Source organism: Aphelocoma coerulescens, chromosome 2 (assembly GCF_041296385.1).
Source record: "Aphelocoma coerulescens isolate FSJ_1873_10779 chromosome 2, UR_Acoe_1.0, whole genome shotgun sequence".
In the NCBI taxonomy this organism is placed as follows: domain Eukaryota; kingdom Metazoa; phylum Chordata; class Aves; order Passeriformes; family Corvidae; genus Aphelocoma; species Aphelocoma coerulescens.
Window position 1 is genome coordinate 123,401,546 of NC_091015.1, and position 20,723 is coordinate 123,422,268.

At 35.9% G+C, this 20,723-nt stretch overlaps 2 protein-coding genes across 2 annotated transcripts in view; one reads left to right on the plus strand and one right to left on the minus strand.

The window, feature by feature from the left end:
* Nucleotides 1–1,578: 1,578 nt before the first annotated feature.
* Nucleotides 1,579–8,590, plus strand: LOC138105065 (transthyretin-like). Its single transcript, XM_069004663.1, has 4 exons — nucleotides 1,579–1,717; nucleotides 3,404–3,534; nucleotides 6,097–6,232; nucleotides 7,942–8,590. Exons 1-4 carry the CDS (start codon nucleotides 1,649–1,651, stop codon nucleotides 8,047–8,049), a joined length of 444 nt encoding a protein of 147 aa, XP_068860764.1. The 5' UTR covers nucleotides 1,579–1,648; the 3' UTR covers nucleotides 8,050–8,590.
* B4GALT6 (beta-1,4-galactosyltransferase 6) overlaps nucleotides 8,328–20,723 on the minus strand; it is a 31,739-nt gene continuing 19,343 nt past the window's right edge. Inside the window, exons 4-9 of the mRNA XM_069004662.1 lie at nucleotides 19,324–19,448; nucleotides 18,713–18,829; nucleotides 17,701–17,888; nucleotides 15,373–15,495; nucleotides 14,491–14,592; nucleotides 8,328–13,237 (exon numbers count right to left, since the gene is read on the minus strand). Of these exons, the coding sequence (XP_068860763.1) occupies nucleotides 13,090–13,237; nucleotides 14,491–14,592; nucleotides 15,373–15,495; nucleotides 17,701–17,888; nucleotides 18,713–18,829; nucleotides 19,324–19,448 (803 nt within the window). The 3' untranslated portion in view covers nucleotides 8,328–13,089. The remainder of the gene's footprint in view (nucleotides 13,238–14,490; nucleotides 14,593–15,372; nucleotides 15,496–17,700; nucleotides 17,889–18,712; nucleotides 18,830–19,323; nucleotides 19,449–20,723) is intronic.

Sequence of the window (20,723 nt, forward strand, 5' to 3'; positions counted from 1 at the left end):
TGGCTGCTCAATCAATCTAGGAATACTGAAGTAGTTTCAATTAGCACATTTTTTAACATCTTTGATATTAAAGGAATTATTTGACATCACACAGCTCGCTCCCCTACACAGGTGCATCTGAGTTAAATCTCTAATAAGTCAAATCTGTAGCCATCATTAAAAAGAAGTCCTAAAATAGAACCATCATCTTAATATTCTATTCATATTTTTAGAAATAGGAAAAGGTAAGCTGTAGAGTGACTGTGATTCGAATAAAGTTGCTGATAAACTGACTAAAGACTTTGAGGGATTTAGCAGTGATTTCTGTAAACCCTGGCCTATTGTATTTAAAATATCCTGAAGCAGAGGAATTGGTTTTTAACTGGATTAAATAAATTACAGAGAAAGAAACTGAAATCGTGCCAGTCAGAAGCCTTCAGCACTCATTTGCTGCTGACCTTGGAGTTTATACCCAGAGCCTGCTGGGATGACAGCATGGCAAGTGAATTCACAAGTTACAGAAGCTTGCCTTTAACATTTCACTATCTGGTTACTTTTTCACGGATTTCTAGATGCTACCATAGTTGCACAACTCTTGTAAGCTGTGCAAACAGTTTCAAAACAGCACCCATCATAAAGTATGGAGGTTTCATGGGATCCTCATGTTTCTGGAGCTTGAAAACCAGTAGATTTCATTTGAAGGGTGTTATGCTAAGCCCTCAAAATAGGGCATAAATTTGATTATATAGATATACTCAGCAAAAAACAAACAAACAAACAAAAAACCACCCCAAACCAGAAACCAAACCAAAAAAACCAAACCCAACAACTACAACAACAAAAAAACCTACTCTTTTAGTCATCCATCTGGTGAGAGGATAAATCTAGTAAAAGAGTATATGGATATATGTCTAAGCAAAGATCAGAAAGACAAAGTTTCATTTCAAGAAGCAACATTTCCTTAAAATTAACTAAATGCTTCTGGTAGGAGTTGACTTGCAGTTGTACAGGGAAAGTCCTGAGCTTGTACTGAATCTAAGGGACAAGTGATACAACCTAAAATACTGTTTAACTGTGCTTCAGAAGTCGGTGTGTAGGTATCTTGATGTCACGCTGAACACCAACAGTAACATATTTTTCTTCCTAGGGAATGCATAAGAAAACTAAATAGCCCACAGATTATCCACCTACCTTTTATTAGAGGTGGGGAGGAGATCAACACAGAGAGAAATCTCTTAATGCATAAGCATGGGTGACTCAATTAAACCAGCCATAACCACAGAGAATTTCTCACTGAAATTGCTGGGTTGACAGAAAATTTGTATTTCTCTCAATTACATGAGGTCAATACAGCACCATTCCTCAATAAAAAGAGAAAAATAAAACAGAATAGATATTGTTTCCAAGAAAATTGACACTGTAGTTGAACTAGGCAATGTTCACAATATTTCCACAGAGAAGGATAGAAAAGACTTATTTTCACAGACAAGGTTCATGTTTGTATGGGTTACTTATTTTCTCATTATTTACTAAGTAAACAGTATGAATCTGTGTGTTGAAAGTCATAAGGGTTTTCTGATAAGTAGCTTCATTTCAGAGGCCTTGATATAAAAATCATAGCTCCTACCCATTTTTGCTTGCTGACACAGACTTTCTAGTGGCAGGCAAAATGGCTTTGCATTCTGTATTTCTGGTTTTCTTAGCTGGCCTGGCACTTTGCTCCGAAGCTGCGCCATTGGTAAGTGTCTCAGGATTGAAGTCATTCTACTGATGTAGTCTCAATGTCTTTTTTCCTTTTATTATTTTTTAATTAGTGTAAGGAAAAAAAAAAATAGACTATTCTATTTTGTTTTGATTATTTTGATTTTACAGTATGTAGTTCTCTGCTGCTGCTCTTTTCTGGTCCTTCTTTCTTCTTCTCTAGTGATTAGTGAGAGGACTTTATGGGTAAAGAAGTAGCACTTGTCATTAGGCACAGAAACTTCATGAAAAACAACGTGAGATGAGAAAGGAAAAACTATCATATTCACTAGACAAAAAACCTTGAGCATTCATAACACAATGAACAAGATGTGTCATGATTAATTTCATCTCCTGTTGCAATATCCATGCTGGAAAAAGGCCTTCTCTAGACTTCTGCCTTACTGCTCTACCCACTACAGCTTAACCCCATGTAAGCAAAGAACAGAGCCAAAGTCAGGATCCTTCTTCCAAAGGGCTCATTAATCCCAGGAGAGCAAGCTAAAGACACAGATGTTTCTGCCTGAAATTCTCCTACAGCACCCTTGTCTCTCTCTCCTCAACTACTCATTTTTCCTCTCAACTCTGATCTTTGGGAAAATAATACCTGACTAACTTTGTTGAGGAATAAGACTTTCATTGAGCTCCCAGGATGTAAAAGTCAGGAAAAATCAGCAGTGGCCTTCTTGTGAGGCCTCACTAGCGAGGAGCCCCTGCATTCCAGAAAGGGAGCGGGAGGAATCTGGGCATAGAGGCGGTATAGATACATACTGATTGGTATGATACCAGACATGGTTCCTGACCCAGGGAACATCCCAGACTGTGAGGGCATTAAAGAGAGGGCTCTTAGTTTTTAACCATCTACATCACTATTCATTTTACAATGATTAAATGGATATTAGTGACTGCTATTTTGAGATCACCCCTGATTAGCACCTTCTATAAAGCTCTGTTTTCTCACTCTTCATCTGCAGAATTAGGTAAGGTCAAAGCCCTGATTCAACTCTATTTTTGAAAAGGTAAAACATCAGGCCATAATCACTAATCGTGATGAATATGTTGGGATGAAACTATAGCCATCCTGTATTTGAAGGAAGGTTTTCCTCTCCTGTGCTTGTGTAGATGCCAGGGTTGACAAATCTGATTCAACACACTGCTAGGAGAGAGTCTGTATGTGGTGCTTATCATGTTTACAGCAGAACTGTAACTCTGTAGCAACAGAGATAACTCTATGGCAACAAGGTATCAGAGCCTTTCAAATCCAGAAATCTGTGCTCAAATTTACGGTCCAAAATACAGAGGAAGAGTTGGCAGATTTTTAAACATTCCTACTACCTTTAAGGATGCAATTATTTCCTGTTGAGGCCACAACTTAGTTACAACTTCATGCTGGAGATGATGTGTAGCTAAGCCATGAAAAGGAAAAATAGAAATATGGTCTCACAGCTGCAGTGCCTCCCTGGTGTATATGGCTCCATGCCCAAAACCTCCTGAAATCTTCCTTCCTGGCCCAACCATATCCAGCCCCCAGAAAGCTTCAGATTATGATTCTTCAGTACACAGCAATCCTCTCATGGAAAATATGGTCTGTACTGTAGATCTAAAGAATAATATTCCTTGCTGCTTTGTGACGTACTGACACTTACCCTTCTTGCAACTTAAAAATTCTCTCTTCCTATTGAAGGACCCTCTTGATGCCAAGCACCCTCTTTTCGTAAAAGTTGTGGATTCAGTCCGAGGAAGTCCAGCTCCAAATGTTCCAGTTAAGTTGTATAAAGAAGCAGCAGATGGATCTTGGGAACTGTTAAATTCAAAGTAAGTCACACTAAAATAATGAGTGAAAGATGGGAAAGGCAATGGGAAGAGGCCAAGTAGTTGAAAGACCAGTTTCACATTCACTAATGTGAGATGTCTTTTTGCTCAGAGGAAAAATAGCATACAGTTGAATTAACTTGCTGCAGACAGCCTTTTAAATGTACTACAGTTTCAACTACCCGAACGGTTTTATAATGCTTTACAGTTCCTATGAACACAAGAAAGTATTTTAAGCTATCCTTCAATTCAGTCATCGCTTCTCTCTAATTTCATTGCAAAGGTCTCTATTACTTTTTAGTACCCAGCAGTGAACTGCTGCATTGTTATCAGAAGAATCAGACAGACTCTTATATTTTGAAACCAAGACTCTGGTTGAGAATCCTACCTTTACTGGCCATTTTCCATCTTTCTAAATGGATTTTCATTTCTTACAACACCACAGCTATAACAAGAAACTGTTTTGAACACATACCACATCACATTTGATAGCCTTCTTTACTTCACGATAAAGGACTTACCCAAAAGGAGAAAATTTTGGGATAAAGATTTATCACCTCCTCCTCCACAGAGAAGAAATCACACCTCAAGTAACAAAAAGAATCTCCAGATATTTAAATATTGCCATGTCTTTTAAAAAATGTAATTGTAGAATTTCAAATGTAGATGACTTTCTTAAATTGCCCTCTATTTTAGTATATGTTAACACTTAAAAAAATAGAAAGCAATCTTTATTTAAAGTATAGTCTGAAATTAAATTGGAAAAATTCTTAGGTGAAACACAGAATGAGCATTCTTTATTCACCAAGCAATATCCCACTTGCACACTTAGCTCCTCGTGATAGTTGCAAAGTCTCACCTGAGACCTTTCCATGTATGTTAACAGTCTATTCCACCTAAAAAAAAGTGAGGAAGGGCTCCCAAGGGCTAGAGCTGGTATAGCCCATGAACTTCAACAGTGGAATCCCAGACTCAGATGCATTTCTAGAAATTCCAGTAGAAACTGTTCTCTTTGGTGTCGTGGAGCAGTGGGCTGGCACAAGCAACATTGCTCTCATATGTGTCCTTGAAAAATATAGCTACAGTGAAGGCCACACACTATTGTACAATGTGGGGAAAACAATCTATTCATGTTGTGCTACTTAAATTGCCTCACACCCTCAAGTGAGAAGACAATTTCACACATATTCTGTCACTGGAAATGCGTGAAATTTTCCAGTAAGTGTTCAGTTTACTCATCTCTACTTCTGAGCTTAGAGACTCTATATAAAGATACTCATCTAAACAGCTGGATTTTGACTGAAGCCTTAAAAACACGTTTAACCTTTGAAACAAGGAGGAAAGTAACCTCAAGACAAGGTAAGCAAAAGTCATGCTAATACGAAATCAACCTCCCCAGGCTTGATAATTTTTAAATAATTGAATGCTAGCAAGAGATCCTGTAATATTCTCAACTGAAGATGTGTTTGGTATTAACTGGAAAAGCTTATTAGAGAAGTGACCAGTTATCTAGCAATGATCAATCTATGACAAAGAAAAATAGAGAAAATTGAATGGATATAAAACTTCTGATAACTGACTACAGAGCCTCTTGTAAGATATAAATGGTGTTCTATACTTCATTTTCTAAGCTATATGAAAAAAAAATCCTAAGTAATGCACTGGACAGTGACAATATTTTTCTCTGCATGCAATTTGAGTAAAATTCAGAAAAAATTTGGTAGATAGAACACAAGACAGTGGATTTTAGATACCAAAATCAGGCACTGGCAGATCTGTTATTTGTGGATAACCTACCTAATAAAAAAAACCTAGTAATATAAAACCAATTTCACTGAAAGATGTTTCAAAAAAGAGACATGTTTGAGAGACAGCATTCAATATTGCTTCTTGAGCCCTAAATGGGTTGGTGCTCAAAGATGTATGGTTTCAAACCAGTACTAGAGCTTTAGATAACACTGATATTATCTTTAAATCAAACAAAACCACCTGTTTGTTCAGGCCAATATAAGCCACAAGGAATTCCATGAGTCTACACTGCTAGTTGACCCATGGTCATTTCAAATAGCAGATCTCAAATTTCTAATAGCCAACTGTAAAAAAATATTTACACAGACAAAACAACTCTATACATTTAAATAAGAAAGAAAACCATGGAAAAATCAGGACATTTGACCCTGCTTAGTTGCACAGTAAGTGAGTGCATCATAGAGCTTCCACATTGCTTACAGCAGTGAAGTTTTCCCTCTGAGTGGGTTCATTTAATTAAGTCCAAGACTCTGCCAAGAGTCTATGAACAATAATGCCAGTTTTTGGCTCACCCCCAAACCATGCAGAGTCAGTGTGGTGGCAGGTAGCCATCTGCTGTGGTCGCAGCAGAAGTAGCAAATGCCAAGATAAGCTCTGAAGCATCCACACTACAGATGGACGTAAGACATTCCAGATCAATAGAAGTATTCATCATATTACTTAAGCCACACATCACTCCAGTTCAGTTGCTAAAAACTGCATCTTTCTCAGGCTTTTAGCCAAACTATAAAAGTGTGTTCTTCTACCATTACACAGACAAACCAATGAGAGAGGAGTGCTCCCAGAGCTTACAACTAAAGAACAATTTGTGGCAGGGTTATACAAGCTTGAGCTTGATACAGCCTCTTACTGGAAGAGTATGGGCTTGAATCCCTTCTACCGTCATGCTGATGTGAGTATTCATTTTCATTTCTTCCTCTACTTCAGTTGTAAAGAATAAAGATACTTTATAGGTGTAGGCTTCAATTACTAACTGCATATGCTGGACTTTATTCTCATTTTAAAATATTTTCACATTAACACTTTAAATCCACAGTCTCAAAGCTTTGTAGGAACATAGTCATGACAGAACCTAGTTACTAGCTCCCCCATAACTCCCAATGATCCTAGATGTGTTACTTATGGAGAGGTTTTCCATCCTTCTCCCTCTACTTAAGCCCATGATTGTTTCTGTACTTATTCTAAGTGTCTCAGGGACAACAAATGAAGTACTCTTTGAAGTCTCCTGGGAAAAGCATTTACCTGCCTTTTGGAGCCAGTATTTGTACGGCTACAGACAGAGTTCATAATTTAGATTTTTAAAGACAACAAATGTATGTGCTGTGTTCTGGATGCTTGGAGCCCCAGTTAAAAACAGAAAAAAAGGTACAACGTGCCCCTTTAATTTTCATGGGACAAATAAATTGGTTAGAGGAAGGTGTTCCAAACCAGGTACCAAGTGAGGCCTGCTGAAGGATTTGGGACTCCCTGGGGACTGTCTCCTTCCCCTCCAGAGCATCAGTGCTTTCCAATGACCTTTCAGTAGTAGCAGTTCGATATTAGTTGTTGGCTGGACTGTGACAGATCTGCTCAGCTGTTTCTTATTTTGTTGGAGAAAAGGTGGCAAACACCTGGATTAAATTTTCTCCCTACCTTCCAGAGACACCTGAAATATGACATTCTTATACTAAACAATAATGAAGGTTAATGCTGGATAGCATTGCCTTCTGAGAGAACTGAAATAAAAAAGGGAAGATGAAAGATTTACAACATGCAAGTAAATTGATTGTATATCAAGATGATGTTTGACTGGACATTAATTTAATCTACAGTGCAAGAGCCTTCTTTCTTCAAAATAAGCCTCAGTAGGGAACACATTTTGCTCAGTTCACTGGTTGTTTCATATGCATCTTTTTATTAATGTTGAAAGGAGCACAAGCTGTGCATCACAGAATGCTATTAAACCTTCTATTTTAAAAGTTGACACCTCTCATTTCACAACACAAAATAATGTACTATGTGGAGTGAGAAATCAAAGGATAGGATGTGCTGGTCAAGGAGATGTTAATAGGGCTGTGGTAAATCATCCATATGTAAGGTTATTATGCTGTGGCCAGATAACTAATGCAGTCCTTCTCTAACTATTAGATTTTGAAGTAGAACTAAAGAAACCCCTTGTTTTATATCTGGCCTAATGATAGTGTAGCACTACTTGAAGTACAGAACATGATGAGCAACAAAAACATTCCAACACTTGAAAGAATGGGCTAGCTTTTTTTTTTTTTTTTTAATAAAGACAATCAATAGGGCTCATACTAGACCTTCATAAGGGAGGAATATGGAAATAAGAAAAAATGTCTTGTTGCCATTTATGAGTACCAACAAGGAAATGCCAGTTTGGATAATAAATAAATTGTATAAAGTCTTGAATAATGTGGTATTTATACTTTTAACAAATGATATTTAACCAGTGGAAAAACTGTGTGTTACAGGCAGTCACAGCTCAGAGTGAGATTATTTCTGAAGTTTCATGTGGAGTTGCATCAAATGATCACAGTGGTTCTATCTAAGCTTTTACCTGGAGATCACTTCTCATTTGTCTCGTATTTTTCTTTTTTCCAGGTGGTTTTCACAGCTAATGATGTTGTTAATCGGCATCACACCATTGCTGTCGTCCTTAGTCCCTTCTCTTACTCAACTACAGCAGTAGTTAGTGAGCCAGTGGAATAGAAGCTGACATTAAGCATGAAAATTCGTTTGTGTAAATTAAAATTTCCATAAATGATAAGAACTTAGTTTCTGACTGTATCAACAGCTTTAGATGTCATAGTAAATTGTTGCAGATAAGTAAAACCTTATCAAAGGAAGGCCTTGTAAAATCATGGTTCACTTCTGCTACTTCGGCTAAGTAGAAAAGGATTCTGGGTAATGACTTAGCTGAAATAGAGGTGGAAAACAAATTACATAACCACAGAAAACAACTTATATAACCATCACGTGTTTACATCGTGGTTTATGGTCGTTGGTTGAGCTATGGTTGTTGTGCTTTACTGGAATGTTACTGATAAAAGCCTAATTGCTCAGAAAGGCCTGGTTTTTTTGGAATAAATGAGCTCCCTTTTGCGCCTGCCTGAGGACTCTGCATCGCTTCTTACTGCAACAGTAAATCACTACGTTTTTTATTCACTTTGTTAACTTTAGGAAGAACATGTACTGACTTTGTTTTCAAACACTCTTCCTAATAAAAGTATTCTGCATTTCTGTATCGCCATATTGCCCTTCTGAGTAAGTCTGGGGTTTGAAAAAAACACATTAACCTTAGGAAAAAACTTATTGAAATTCCACTACTGGGACTCTGAGAATAAACCAGTCTTCCATGAAGTTGGTAAACTAAATTTCTTCTTGCAAAGGAATTGAACAAAATGCATCTGTGAAAGGCGTCTCATGAAAAGTAAGCACACAGAAAATACAATCCACCACTACCATCTCCAAAGTTTTATTAATGAAGCCCACAACAGATGAAGTCACATGGGGTTACTAACTCAGGGCCCCACACAATTATTAGATAAACTCACCTCTCAATTCTGATTTTGGAGACATGGAAGTGAAAGAAGGTAAAGGTGACAGCATGGTAAAACAGCATTTAAAGATGCTAAGAAGGCTACTCATACTTAAAATGCCTCCTTTCCTGTTTTCCAGCATATCATAACTGGTGACACTTTCAAAGACAGACCAGAAGCTTTTGTTTCAGAAAAGTATGTTGCTCAAACATACCTGAAGAAGCTTATTCAGGTATTTGCAGAAAATTCTGCAAATAAATTTGTCTCCAGTTAAAGTACTCCCCAGAATTTCTTGCATACCTCAACCCATCAGACACTTTCATAATAGCTGTAAAATGCAAATAAAAATAAGGATAACTGATGAATCCTGAGAAAATCAGTGTCCTATTCAATACCAGGAGAAATATGGATGAATCCTTCTATTCCCTTTCTAGTAATCCTTATATAGGGAAGAACCATTAGGAGATTCAACAGGACAGCAACCCTGTCTTGGAAAAGTATGCCAAAAGGTTGAGTCACTTAGCCTAATAAAACCAAAAGCTAAAAGCCTATAAATACAAAGAAAAGGAAAACACCCTGCTAGCCTAAGGCTTGATCCCATCACAGCCTAACCTGATGTACTTGGACAGGTGTGTCACTTCCTTTTGCTGTTACTTTGGGGTACTGAGCACTAGAAAAATGAGCATTTTGTCTAGAAACAAAACACAAAGATGGTATCTTTTCCACAAAATCTCAGAATAAACAAACCAACACAATCTTTAGAACATTATATTTCATAAAAGACAATGATAAAAAAGTACAAACATTTTCATGAACAACAAAAAACCCCAAAACTATGATAGTACACAGGAAATTCCCAGCATTTGTTTCAGTGCATTTTTCATTAAGCCTATCTTACATACCTCTACAAATAAAATAATCTTAAGTACACTTCCACTTGCTGATATGCAATGGATCCTTTTAATTTTTTTAAACAGCTGGCTCATTAGTAATCCACTATAACACAGTCATTAGTAAACATAACAATAGAAAAATAGAGTGCCAGGATCCAATAAAAAGGACATTTTGCACTTGCTTTTCAGTACACTGCCTATTTGCAAAATGGACTTTATATTTTATATTCTCCTACTTAAATTTGAAATATAGAAAATGGGCTTGAGAGTATCTTAGCATATTAACCAGATTCTACTCTTAATATTTCTGTAATGTTTTACTTGCTAATTTGCAAGACCTTCAGAATCTTGTAAAGCACTTCTTCTTCTCCTCCTTCTTCTCCCTCCATGTTCACTCCTTGAAGACGTCCTTTATTTGCCTTTGTCAGCAATGCAAAAGCCAATGTGATTGGCTTCTCTCTACATTTTACAAGAACCATGAGATTATCAAAAGGGATGTGCACAACTCTTAGTTCTGCATCGTATTTATTTTGTTTGAAGGCACTGTCTATGTTAAAATTCACTACAGAAGAGTACTGAGTTCAAGCAGGTAGTATACAAACACTATTTTGATGTAATTTAAGATGGCAACTTCTAAAACTTCCCAACAAAGTGATAAAAGGTATTTAGAGAAGAGTGTTGGTCAACAATTCATAATTTAACATCCATCATTTTGGGGCACCAAAACGTAAACTTTTAAAGAACTCAGCTATATGTCACAATCCATTCACATACTGGTTTAAATCACATTTTTCTAGGACCATACATGATCAATCACTTAAAGCTGTAAAGTTATATTAGTTCAGCCACAGCATATGTGTAATATAGTATGTATATATGTAAGTATATATACATATATATGCATTCGATGTTTTTTTTAATTGCACATGAATTTCACAGAATGCCTAAGAAATGGGCACAAAAGCATGCTTCAGAAAACAGTACAGACCTGTGGTACCAAAGGATGTTTCATAATCTTAGGTGTGAAATTGTAGGTGAACTTGTACTGAAAACCAGAAATCACTTCAAAATTACATGAGGGACTTAAAAAATTATTCTACTGTTCTTAAAGAACTGTATTAGTCTGCTATGAAATAAGACTATCTTTATTTTGAAGATAATTAATTGTACATAGAGTGTATTATCTCCCCTTTCTTCATATGCTTCTGAATGTTCTATACACTCAGTTACAGAAAAATCTATCAGGAGGTGATCAAACCACTTAAGCATGCTTTTGAAGGATGTTTTCTTTACTTTATGCTTTTAGTTATTTCCACTGTATTACATCATTCCTAAAGCATATTAGTTTAACTGGTAGATTTTAAGGTAATTCCAGTATGGTAAAAAATATCCCTTATAATTGTTCTCAAATACTTAAATAATAATATTTCTACTAAATATTTGGGATGCCTACAGCTAAGCTCATAACATTACTGAAGGATGGCTACGAGCAAAATTTGCTGCTGGGATGCCAAAGAAATAAAACGTGTTTATGGCAAACAAACTTAAAATATACAAAGCACCACACCATCTGTGGCAGCAATTCAGGAAACCAACATACAGTAATGACTTAAAGTTAGGATTCTTTGTCAACACTCTTACAGAACACTCTATGGGTAAACAATCCTTATTATAGATACTGCTTTCCATTCATTATGGGAGCAGAAGTCAGTCTTTGGTTCCTAAAGAGTTGAGTAACTGTGACAAACAAAACAGTTTAGTATATCTTGGTCAATATCTTTGCATTAACATAGAAAATAAATGACCTGGTCCTTTTCCTTTGTATTAACAAGGAATGTAAAAAAATATTAAGAAAGATAATAATGCTTAGCAGTGGGATACTTTCAGGTAGCATAAAATTACAAGTAAAGAGAAAATAAGAAGATAAGGAAAGAGGCTAGTTACCTATACGTTTAACACCACAAAAATAGAGAAACAGACAGGACCAATCCTTAGCGGGACTGTGCAACCTCAATCTCATTGACAGTCATCGACTTGAGGATCCTCAGTGCATCATAGAAGCACTCAGCACTCTACCAGAATAGGCCCTTAAATAGCTATATTGAATAATATATTATGAGTGGAATTTCAAAAAGCACTTGGGATTGGCCTGCTTTCTGTTCCGCTTATGTCATCACCATCCTCATCAGCAGAACAGTGTGACCAACACCGTGCTGCTGAAAATCCCACACGGCAAGAATTAGAACTATTAGAACTATGTTTTATTATTCTCTTAAAAATCTAACTTTAATATTCTTCCAATGAAGACACATTTTTGGCTCTTCTGATTTTGGAGGAATAAAAGTGCTGTTCACTAGAATTAAAAAAAAAAAAAGAAAAAAAGGACAATACCGAAATACTGTACGCACCCAGACACATCGTTTTAGGCATGAAAATCCCTGACATTGACACTAGTGGCACACTTGGAAACAGTTAAGAGTTCCTGTAGATCATAATATGCAACAACTGCAAGATTTTCTGTAATACACATGCAATATGCATATAAATACGATTCAGATGGCAGGCAGGGTATCATACAATTTTGCTGGCAATAAATAAAATTAAAAGCTTTCTTTCTAGCAGGTTCATATAAGAAATTGATTTTTCTATATAGATATGCAGGAGGCCTAGAGCTCAAAACTAGTATAACAGTTTACAGTCATAGCTGGCCAACAATTAATATTTCCTTCATTTCACATAAGGTATAACCTTTTTATATGCATACTTACATTTTACACTTGTTCTTTCATGCTAATAAAAACATTCCTATAGAATTCAAACGAGAACACACTCAAATACATACTGAAGCATAAAATATTGAACAACTGAAAAGCAATGTACACACATTAATTTACATCACATATTTACAAAACACATTTTAAAAAGAAACAAAAGCATTCATTTAAATACGAGGAGGGGCAGTTCAGTATAAAAAATTCCTGGAAGAGGCTTCTGCCCTTACTTCCAGAGAAGCTACAAGTCTGTTTTCTGCAGTTTATTTAGTTGAGTAGTTAAGATAGAGAGTGTGAAGAATGAAGGCTTGAACAGTAGTCTCATGCTGTAAACATCTGAGTGATAGCTGCTGGCTTTTCTTTCAGAACAAAATGCATGGTACAAACAATTACTTTACTTCTCATCCCAAATATGCATCATCAATTGGTCAAAAAACTCTAATTCTAAGCTGCTGTTTGTTGGTTTTGTTTTGTTTTACAGTGTTTATCAGTAGCTTCCAGTGTTCAAAGTTTATTCTGGTAGGATATCTTGCCATTCCACTTCCATCAATAGTCTCTAACAGGAGCGAGTTCTGGTATGAGATTAACAGTTATATTTTTATACAATCTACTGACAAGTACTTTAGGAGTATATACTAAATTGTTCAACCCATCAATATACTGACGTTCTCTGGAATACCTCAGAAGTTTGTATCTGCAGAAGGAGTTGGAAGAAGAAAAATGAGAAAGATTTGCAAGAAACAATTCAATTGATGTTAGACATGATACTGTGACAGTCATTTAATTTTGAAATATACCTTAAACTCTGAAACCACCTTTCAAACCTTTGAAATTACCAAATAATCTACCTAAGCTTTAAAAGCAAGATTTTAAAGATTTTTACTACAGTTAGATTTTATGGTTGCATATACAAGTTAACATTAAGACTAAATAACAAAGGAGGCATTCAATATGTAAACTTTTTATGGTCCCAAACTAAATAGATTTTTAAAGATTATTCAATTTCTTCATTTTCTTTTGCTATAAAATTAAACTAAGGAGCCTAGGGAAGATTTGGGAATCTTCACTGTTCATCATTATACATTTAAATGTCTGAATTGATTTTCATTTCACTCTTGAGACTCCTGCATGTGCAAACATCTAAATTTGAGGTGATTAAAAAACAGTTCCCATCCCCTGTATTACCCACATATACATTTTAGTTTCACAGAACAGATTTACTCATCTCTACTGCATGTGTCTATTCAAAATTATGAATAAAAGAGAAAAAGGATGTTCCCAGAAAAAGACATCCATTGATAACAGAATTGAGCAGTATTTCTAGTTACTGGAAAACATATATCATAAAGCCTTTACTTTGTGTTTCACCTTCTAAGTTTTACATGTAGGTCATCTGCTGCATTCTGGTTTCTATTCAAATCCCAGGGCAGGCAGAACTTCCTGGCCAGTTTAAGTGTTTTGTAACTTTGTAGCAAAAGAAAAGAATCCCAAAATAAAACATTTAAGTCAATGTGTGCAAGAAATGAGAAGACTTGTATCTCAGAAAAGAATAAAATATGAGGGAAGAAGCCAATCCTTGAGGAGTTTTAAAGTCTGTTTTCATGCAGGAGTCATTTGCCCTAGCTGCATTGCTTCCTTTTGCAAAATATCCAAAATAGCCAACTAATGGAGCCCTGCCAGCACTAATGCCAAAACTATTATGGAACAATAACATTCTGGATCAAAGATTCTGATGATAATATCTTCTGACACACAAACTCAGTCTCTCTCATGGTTAAATATAAAACATCTGAACAGCAAATATAATGTGTTTAAAAAAATAGGAATTTTAGCACCAAAGAGGAAATAACACCGATAAGAACTGACTGCTTATTCATATGTGTGGACGCAAGAAAAAAATTTTACATCTTTAGCTGTAGAATTTGAACATTCCTCTGGTTTTCTTACCGTCCCAAAAACTGGACTTCACCTCTGTGATGATGAGGAATGGATTTGTACTTCCCTAAATCGCCTTCAGGTCTTGTTACATTGTATCCAGCATAGTGAACCCTGCCATAAAATACATAAACATTTGTAAAAACATCTTCTTACAACTCACCATATGAGTTAAAGCAAAAGTGAAAAATACACATCAAATATTTTAAAACTAAATCTTTATGCTCATTGACATTCTTTTCCTAAAGAAACCCACAACACTCCAAACCCAACTACTGAAAAAGCTGGCAAATTGCAAAATAATAATAATTTCATATTTAATATTTCCTGCTTGTTCCAGCATAAAAACGTGAAAATAGCAAGAAAAAAGTATAAAATTCTTCCTTTAAAAGAGATCTCTTTATATAGAAACTCATGCAGAGCCTTTCAATAGCTCAGTTAGAACAGTTTAGACTCATTCACTGGGAGCAGTAGGTAATGCCATGAGCAGTGCTGTCCATTGTCCAGTGTGGGACTATCAATGTATTCACAAATTAACCTCTCTCTCAAACACTGCTCCTAAGATATGAAACTGATGCTTACTCTACATGCCTGTGGAATGGTATTTCATAATGCTAGCAGCAAGAGTGAAGCAATATGCTTAGTATGATTACCTGTTCTTTCTGTTATTTGTCACAAGGCCTAGCTTTTAAAAATCTGCTAGCTGTCCCCAGGCCAAGAAAAAGGAACATCATACTTATCCCTTCAAATGGTATATTCTGATATTTCTGAAGCAAACTATGTAGAATTGTCCATTTAAAACAAGTTACGAAAAGGTAACAAGTAACAACAAAACACACCTAACTGGTCTCAAAGGGTGGATGGTACAGAAAGACCTAAGCACTCAATACTCACCTGTTCCAAAGATCATCATCTTCTCCACCCCATCCCCAGAAGGCATTTGGAAAACCATTGATCTTCTTGAATTGTTCCACTGTCAGGCCACTTACACCACCGAAGAACTCATTGTACGGAAGGCTGGAAACAAAAGACAAATTCTATATCGTTAGCTGAACTTTGACAGGTAGCCCTCTCTTTTGAACAATACCTTTCCAAAAAGCAAGAGCCCCAAACTAAGGACATGAACAGAGGCTGAATGTATTCACTAAGGGAAACTGGTTCACAGATTGCCAGCATTAAGTGACATACACCAAGTCGAACAAAAGGTTTGCAGTAGTGTCTGATTTGCATAAAAGGTGCTCTTACACTGTAGCTCCAAAGAGTATCAGCCATAACAAACAACAGTCTACCAGGTGCTTCAGATGGCTGATTTAGATCCATAGCTGAAGTGTTAAGTGAAGCCCTCAAACTATTTATGTTGACACTATTCAACTGAAAAAACCTCTTTAATCAACTGAAAAATTACAAATCAGTAACGCATCAATTAAATAATTGTAATTCATTACTATATTCTACAGAACTGTTAAAACTTGAGAGAAACAGTTTAAGAGCACCTATTAAACAGTGAATGGCACACTGATTTAAAAAAACATTTTCCAGTTTTTAAAAGATAAACTTTTGAATCAAAAGGATCTATATGCTTTTCTTTCAGTAAGCAACAGTAATTGCTAACACATATTATTAAGCAGTAAGCAATTGGACAACATGAACAGCCACAATAACTATACAAAATACTATGCCCCAGCCAATGTCATTTCCAGTCCTCAAAACACTCTGTCAACCTAGAAAAAATAAATATCTATATTTACTTCCATCAATATTAACTGGCATCCTTAACCCAGAAGCTGCTACAGTAAAGAAGCTTTCTTTCAGAATCAGCACACAATTCCATAAAACAGAAGTGTCTCAGGAGACACTTCCAAATCTGGAACCTTCAAGGAGTTAAGACTATCTACAAAAAGATTTACCATTGCTTAGGACACAATTGCCACACCGAAGGACAAATAACTCCAGAATGCAAGGGGAAAGAAAAACAAATATAAAACCATGTAATTTCTGATCTCTGTGGAAAAACAGGATTCAACCAAATCTGAATAGCATTTGGGGAAGGTTGCAACTATATTTGCCTTTCAACATTTAACTGAAGTAGCAGGTGTTCTAACCCCCCTCTCTCCCTCTCAAAAAAACCTCACATACATACCTCTAAAATAACCAACGAAAACCCACTGTCAACCCAAAACAAGACCACCAACCAAAACCAACTGGAATATGACAGCTAATGGGACTGTTTAGAGGTTTATTTATTTTTGTATTTTATAAATCTGGTTTCATTTATACATTCATCAATTTTGTAAATACTTACCTATTCAGACATTTTATAAATGTATATAAAAATACATAAAGTGTTTTATAAGTACATATAAAGATAGATGAAATCTCTTATCTATATTCATGAGTGCTAACTTTTGTCTTTTTAAATACACATAAAATCTTTAAACATTTAACTGCTGATTGGTTGACAACTTGATGTCCAGACAGAGCCATGGTTTCAAGGCATTGCTTTTGATCTGTTGGTTGACCAGGTTGTCAACCTGATTAACTTCCCAAGTTCAGGACAGCAAATGCATACACGTAGCAAGCAATAACCTACAGCTCTACATGAAATGATTCCAAGAACGTCATGAGATAGCAGAGTGTTAAAAAGCAAGTGGCACATCATTAATGTAAACTGGCAGAAGAAAAGGAGGCAAGAAAACTGCAGGTCCCACTACATTCACCAAATGTAGAGACTGAAAGACAATATACAAAATGGTCTAGCAGTAAGAAAATCTTCAGTTTAAAAAGCAGTATGAAACAGAAATAGAAGTGTACATTTATGAGAAAATAAAGACAGACATTTTTCCTGTGATATTCTGCTGCAGATTATCTGCTTTTCTTTTGTAACAGCAGTACAAGGGTTTATGTAGCCAGAAAACATTTCTAGTCAGTTAGGTAGGATTTTCCCCCTTGACACACAAACCATTTTTTTTTCCAAGATCAACCTCACTGCAACACGCTCAACATTGAAAATTATAAATAATATCTTCTAATTAGTAACATATCAAATGCAGACACTAAATTTAAATCTTTATTTTGGTAACTAAATAGTCATTTCTCTAAATAGCATAGCAGAAGGTCGGTTTGCTGTTTTCACCTACTGTATATAGTGTCACAAAATTCATACACTCTTTTAAAATATTTCTGGGTATTTAAGAAAAAATGTGAATAAAACTCTTTACTTACATGTACATGTATTTGTCCAGCTTTGCTGCAAAATGGCGTGGCATTTCTCCACATCCATAGTAATTTCTGTCATTCTCAGGTAGGTGATCCACATCATGGAATATTATGCAGTCCCAGACAGCATCCTTCATTGCCTCTTTGAAGCCAACATTAAAGAGCATTGCACGATTAAAAGGTTGTGTACCTGTCTTCACACAGAAAACAAAGGAGACATTGTAAAAATCAAGGAGAGACAAAATTTTCAATACTATGAGAAAAACATACTCTAACACACACACAAAAAAAAAAAAAAAAAAAAAAAAAGACAGTGATGCCTCTTTTGACTGGCTGGTCATGCTAGGTTGGATGCACCCCACGATGGGGTTTGCCCTCCTGGCTGGCAGGGCACACATTGCTGACTCCTGTGAGCCAGGACTGAGCCTGGTTCCGGCTTCCAAACAGCACCCCCAGACCCCTTTGTGCAGGGCTGCTCTCCAGTCACTCCTCTCCCAGTTTACACTTGTGCCTGGCTTTACTCCATCCTAGGTGCAGAGTGCAACATTTTGACTTATTAAATTTCATCCCATTAATCACTGCCCAATGCTCCAATTTATCTAGATCCCTCTGTAGGGCATCACTCAAAAGTCCAACTGACATGTGTGATTGACATCATCAGAAAGTTGCTGACGGTGCACTCGGCTCCTGCATCCACTGAATGTAAGGCCCTGGAATTGAGCCCTGAGGAACACTGCTGCTGACCTACTTTTTTGCCTTTGAAAACTTACAATGACAATAGATTCTAAGAGGCCATGTTATTACCTACAAAATACCGGCCCATATTTGAAGAAAAGCATCATGTATCTGGCCACTGCTTAAACTGGGGAATGGAGGTGAACTTTCCTTTTCCATTTAAAGGAGAAGAAGAGTAGAGTAACAATTTTGAAATTCTGGGTTCATCCAAATCTTGGTAAGAATATCAAATCCCTTTTAGTAAGGAATCTTGAGAAGTCTCTTTTCAAGTAGATGCTGTTACCTGTTCAACAACATAGAAGGCAAATTCCAGCCGCTGCTTCTGCAACACAGGTATCAGATGACGGAAAAAAATTGGAAGATGCTCGTGACGATTCCGAAAAGGAATAAGGATAGCCACCTTCAGGAAAAAAAAATTAAGCTATTACATCAGCATCTTAAAATGTTAATATTTCAATAAAAATCAAGTTTCCTGTGGCTTTTCAACTTTTACATTTATATTGGCTCAGTGTTTTACATGTTGGTTCCCCCTAGGAAAGTGTGTTGGAAATTTGCTCAAGTAATTAAGAAAAAAAATTTGAGTAACACATAAACAAGATTTTCATTTTATGTTCACTTGCTTCTAGTTGTACTTCAAGCAACAGACACATAGGATAGATTTGCATGCATATGATGAAATCTTTAGTAACAACAGCTAATGAACCTTTGAAAGTTCTTGATGATCCATTTCAAATTTTTCTCCTAGCTGAAGTTTCTTCTTGAGCACAGATGGCATACTACAAATGCTATGAGATACTACATATATAGCACCAAAAGACTGAGTGCTTGCAATGGTAAACTATTCTTACATATCAACAAGAAAAAATAAACCAAAACAGAAAATCAGCATCTCACCTTCCACCGTGGCTTACAGTCATTTGGTTTCCAGTGTCCTCCTGGTTTAATGTCTAAATCTTTTGAAAACAGTTGCTGAATTTCATCAAAACTAATTTCACTCATATTGACATCAATAAGGCCTCCTAAAGAGAGGAAAAAACCCCTTATTTATTAATTTCAATTAAGACAACTGATCTAACCCTACAAGGGATATCATAGACAAATGGCATCAGAAATTTGTAGTTAACACTACCTACAGACAAAAAAGTACCAATTTATACTATCCTCTTAATCTTTAATTTTTTACAGAATGAATTTCAGTGTTTCCAAAAACAAACAATCCTTCCATAAAACCTATTAAAAAACCACTCATTTCAGAGGACACAGAACAAGCAAAGTAATTTGAATTCTGCATCTATTACAGAAAATTTGGACTGCCTTTCATTTCAACTACCACTGTTAACAATTCTACATTATCTGCACTACTGAACCTTTACTCAAATTCTGTGTGCCTTCCTTCTCCACTTTCACATTAAAAGAAAATGCATCATCACTACACTCAACAAACTTCCTCAATTTAAATTTTAGATGATACGCACGTTTCATGCAGAGTCTTCATCCACTAATCCACCACTATCTGCTTCAAACCAATTCATAGCAATGGGCTGGATTTGAGAATTACCACTGGTAGAACTAATGACCCCAATGGGAAAAGCTTTTGCAAAAGGCATTAGAGTGGAATTCAGTAAGTAATTGAATAAAGACAACAATATGGTTTGAAAAAAATCAGGTTAGTACCTACTATGAGAAAATATTAACATTTAGTCGATAGCTGGAAGATGTCAGTCATTAGGCATGTGAAAAAGTTCAAAACTGGAAATAATGATTCATAGTAAATACCCACAAAAGCAATAAAAAGAATCAAGAAAATCTGGGGAGAAGACTAATGTAGCAGTCATTAACCAAAAGCTCAAGTCATTCTTCAGCAACTACTACACTCTAAATCATCAAATAAAAATCTTGGAAGAAATTTCTGACAAACACTATGAAATATTATTCTTATTTTTGTCTAGAAAGGTAAGTATTTTGGTGAGGGTTGGTATTTTAAAGTCAGTCAAAAAATCACTTCGATTTTCTCCCCTGTGTCCATACCCAAAAGATCCTATTTGTGCCCAATACATTGCTTTGTGTCACTGACTAGTTAGCTAAATCTTCTGTAAATATTGACATTTTTGGAACATACTAGGAATAACTATTGTTTTCAGAAGAAGGTAGAAGATACTGCAAGAGCTGTTTTAGTTTTGGATATGATTAAATATAGTACTAATTGCAAATGAAGAAGGTAACTATTTTTTTAATGTAAAATCATAGGTGAAAAATTATAAAGAACAGTACACTATGGAGCTATTTCAAGAGAA